Source organism: Harpia harpyja, chromosome W, assembly GCF_026419915.1.
Source record: "Harpia harpyja isolate bHarHar1 chromosome W, bHarHar1 primary haplotype, whole genome shotgun sequence".
Taxonomy (NCBI): domain Eukaryota; kingdom Metazoa; phylum Chordata; class Aves; order Accipitriformes; family Accipitridae; genus Harpia; species Harpia harpyja.
In genome coordinates this window covers 34,814,609-34,818,837 of record NC_068968.1, presented here as the reverse complement: position 1 = coordinate 34,818,837, position 4,229 = coordinate 34,814,609, and the positions used below count along the sequence as shown (strand labels likewise).

The window sequence follows — 4,229 nt, the reverse complement described above, 5'->3', positions numbered from 1 at the left end:
CCTTTCTGTTCTATTAAACTGTTCTTAACCCACGAGTTTTACTTTTTTTTTTTCCCCGATTCTCTCCCCCATCCCACTGGGTGGGGGGTGTGGGGAAGTGAGTGAGCAGCTGTGTGGTGCTTAGTTGCTGGCTGGGGTTAAACCACAACACCCTTCTAACATGTTAGACAAGAATATTAGTTTTGTCTGGTTAATTAGGACACTCAGGTTCTATAGAGCATTAAAAGTTTATTCCTTTATGCCTACTACTGAACAGATGGAGCCATTGGATTTGAACATGCTAAACTATTTATTAGAAGAGATAAATGTGAAAGTTACTGAATACAGGTAACAAGTGATTATCTAGTCAGAACGTGCAATATGTAAACTTAAATTAAATGAAAAGTCAAATAGGCAATGACATTAAAGATAACTTCATTAATCCTTGAATATCATAGCAGCCTACTTGGAATTGCATTTGACTGAGGTTTGTTGCTGTAAATAATACAGCTCATGCACGGGTATGGATATATGTTTTGTACACTTTCAAGTATTCACTGAATACTACCAACATATATATACACACTCATACACATAAAGCTCCAGAAGACATAGGAGATTTCTAGAAGGCAGTTCATTTTTGCTCATCCTTTGGAAGAGGTCTTCTGAAGAGAAGAATATGTGGCTCTGAAAATAAAATTGAACAAAGCATCAGCCTGTCACTCAAGTCCCGATTACAGATACTTCTTTGATTTAAGAGCTTGAACACTAATTGAATCTTCCTGTCAGATAACAAGCAGACTAAGAGATCAAGTCCACAGGAAGGTCTCCACATATAGTATTTCCAGTTCAACTTTGTAGTAACCATGGAATAGTCAGATGCTTTTGAAAGTTTGATACCACAAGTTGGCAGTTTCATAAGCTTAAAAACTAAAAAAAAAAAAAAAAAATTAAAAAAATAATAATAAAAACCCAACCCCCCAAAAAAACCCACAAAACCAGCAGAACTGGTACCAGTTCTGTCTCTGCACTGGGCTATTTGATGAGCTTTATCACTGTAACTTACTCTAATGAAGTGGTGATTCTGTCCTGGTCAGGTACATACTCACTGATAAGCATCAAAAGCCACTTTAGTTATCAATAACATAAGCTGACTGCATTAACATTGACTTAATCATAAATACCTTCAAAAAAAGCCCAAGGCAATACATTCGAAGTATCAAAGGTGTCCAGATAAGACAAACACTGGAAGATTAGACTAATTACTTCTTCTGGTTCTTCGGAAGCTTGGAACTCCATGGGACTAACTGCAATTCACCTATCACCAGTTAAATCACCATTGACAAGACTGACTGAAAAGGTATTTAGAATGGTCATTCTCAGTATTTTATACTTCAAGTTTTAGAGCTTCACAGCCCAGTAACTGAAAAGACCCTGGCTTCAGTGTAGCTTTTAGCAGGCAGTATAGCTAGAGCTCAAACTATACTATAGGTTTTTTTTTTTCCATAGCATTGATACAGGACCTCATCTAGGTGAGCATCTATTAGTTTTTTGTATGAGGTAGGTATGTCAATTCCATTATACAAATACGTGCTGCTACATCAAGTTTGAGGCAGTCACTGAGATATTAACATAACTCAAGATCTCACCAAAACCTCTTTTTATAGGCAGAGATAGGAACATATTCAAATCTAATGTTTTGTCCATGAAGAGGCTGCAGATACCTAGAAGGAAGCTAGCATTTTGCATGTCCAGTTCTGAGAGTGAGGGGTGAAGGTTTAGAATAAAGAATGCTACACCATTTATGTTGATAAAAATAGCAGGCAGATAAAGAAGAGTCTAAACATTTAGCAGGAAACTCCAATTGGATTCTAGAGGAAAGTAATTACACACTGAGCTTCAGTTTCAAGCACCAGAGAGGTAGTATTTTTAGACTCCTTTGTTCATCATCTTTTGTTTAGCTGTGCTTACCTGGCTCATGGATCATGTAGTGAACCCAGCCAAGACTTTGCTGAACACCAAGTCGTCTCCATTCCTCTTCAGACGTTAGATGAGTTTTTGGTACTTGCTTTGAAAGTTCTCTTGGCAGCATCACATGTCTGTAGAAGTTTAATAATTAAACTCATTATTACACACACCAATGCCTGTCTTAGTGTACACTAGAAAACTTGCATAGATCTATACTGAAAGACAATAAGCAAGTTGAGTTATGAATACCAAAAACCTCCTAGAAAAAAGCCTACGGTGTTAATGGATAATTATTAGATTATGAAGCATCAGTTCAAAAAAGCAATTTTAAATTCACTTTGCCTACCAAATGTTACAGCTTTAACGCAACTGTACACTGAAATCTTCAACTTACTGCCTAAAACAGAAGATTCAGTCCCCTGCATGCTCTAATCACAGTACTTGTGGTACACAAGTATATTCATGGCAATTAACTATCATATCAGCAGTTAAGGCGAATAGAAAAATACTGACTTGGCACTCTTAGAAGTCACTCCTGCTAGCATCAGTTACAATCCAGAACAGACTAGTGCTACAGCATAGCTTTAAAAGAACATATAGAAGGCTACCCAGGTCTCGGCAGCTAGGGTCGAGCTCTTACCATCCAGCAGCGCTACCTTCCACTCGGCAGCATCCACCTCTGCCACTGCGCCAGGGAGACCTAGCGGGCTTCACCCCCACCGCTTTCTTCAATGCCCTCTGACCGGAGCTGGTATTGCCCGCTTACTAGAGACGACTCCAGAAAGGAGACAAGGCAGACCAAAACCAGCAATCGAATCGCCCGATTCCCTCCCCCTCCCCCCCGCCAACAGCCTTTATCACATCGCAAGTGCCCGCAACAAAGAGGCAAGATACTGCTCCTCTCCGGGAGCTTTAAGCTACCCTGGCTCCACAGAGAGAAACTAATAACGTCGCTCTCTAGAGCCGCACTCACCACCAACACCGACGGGGCTACTCTCCTAAAGTCACCTCACAGTCCGAGAAAGAGGCACCCGCCCAAATCACGTCTTCCTCTCCCCTCAAAGGGGCGACAGAGGCCCCATTCTATGACCTTCAGCCAGCCCAGCCCAGCCCAGCCCAGCCCTCCCCTCCCGGTCTCGCACCGATACTCGTACTGCTCATCAAAATACTTGTCGGAATAGTAGATCTGCTTATTAGCCATAGCAAGCAGAGACAGTAACAGCACTCGCTCTTCTCGCAAACTAACCGCTCAATTCCACGCCCGTTTCAATTTGAATCTAACAGTTCAATGCTTATTGGTGGATTAGGCCAGCCAATGGCGTGCTGCGTGGCCATGCCAGAGGAGATGGTTGCGTAATTCGAATGCTTGTCTTTCCACCAATCGCCGGGAGCTATGGGGGTTGATTATCTAAGAGGGTGAGGATTGGGAGATTGGTGGAGTTGGGTCGTGTGTATGATCAGTCTGGGCATGAATTTTGGGCTTTACACAAGTACTGTGTGAACCTCAGCGGTGTGGTGATGGGCTGGTTGTAGCTGGGGACCGGGTGGTTCCAGCAGTTTCTAGAGCACCCTGGGCTACGTGGGTATGGGTTTTGGGGGATTGTTAGTGGTTGTCATTCTGTTGTGTGAGGATCTGCTGGTATGGCTGCTGTGGCTGCCTAGGTACCCTCATGTAGCACAAGCAGCTATAATCCTGGGCCTTCTGTGGATTGTTGATACTATGCTACTTCTAAAAGAAATGAACAGATTTCTAGGATTTTTTTTCTTGTAATGCAGAGAACTACTGAGGGACTAGCATGGTGGTTTTTGTGTTGCTTCTGTATTAGGCTCATAACTGTGCTAACAGTCTAGGCTTAGAGTGCAAGAGAAAACATGCATGAGGATGTAGGCATCTTCAGAGCTGTGTAATATCTGTGGAAGTTTATTCCCAATTACAAGCGTTCTTGTAGAATGCAGAAAAATAGTACAGTTACTATTCCTGTAGTGTAAAAAAAAAAAAACAAAAGTAGCAATTTCTCAGAAACTGATGGCAGATACTGCAGTTTCTAGAATATGAACATTATTTTTTGTGTTAAACATTTTTCAGTGGGCAAATACTGAATTCTGTACTTCTCTCAACTCCAGTGGCATTTCTTGGGTATAGTGGCCCCTTAAGATTAGATAAGGCTAACAGGTTGTATTGGTTTTGTGTGGCAAGGTTTTGGTAGCGGGGGGGGTTACAGGGGTGGCTTCTGTAAGAAGCTGCTGGAAGCTTCCCCTGTGTTCGAGAGAGCCCATACCAG

The 4,229-nt window shown here is 41.9% G+C and overlaps 1 protein-coding gene across 1 annotated transcript; it reads right to left on the bottom strand.

Annotated features, from left to right (window-relative positions):
* Positions 1 to 265: 265 nt before the first annotated feature.
* LOC128136250 (cyclin-dependent kinases regulatory subunit 2-like) lies at positions 266 to 3,221 on the bottom strand. Its single transcript, XM_052775513.1, has 3 exons — positions 3,090 to 3,221; positions 1,951 to 2,078; positions 266 to 666 (listed from the first exon to the last, which is right to left on the bottom strand). Exons 1-3 carry the CDS (start codon positions 3,146 to 3,148, stop codon positions 614 to 616), a joined length of 240 nt encoding a protein of 79 aa, XP_052631473.1. The 5' UTR covers positions 3,149 to 3,221; the 3' UTR covers positions 266 to 613.
* Positions 3,222 to 4,229: the final 1,008 nt, after the last annotated feature.

Bases quoted from the DNA above. Each gene is read 5' to 3' on its own strand.
- LOC128136250 (XM_052775513.1), bottom strand. From the start codon at position 3,148: ATGGCTAATAAGCAGATCTACTATTCCGACAAGTATTTTGATGAGCAG. The intron at 2,079-3,089 runs GTGCGAGACCGG...AAACTTCTACAG, and splicing joins GATGAGCAGTACGAGTATCG to ACATGTGATGCTGCCAAGAG. The intron at 667-1,950 runs GTAAGCACAGCT...TTTTATTTTCAG, and splicing joins CTACATGATCCATGAGCCAG to AGCCACATATTCTTCTCTTC.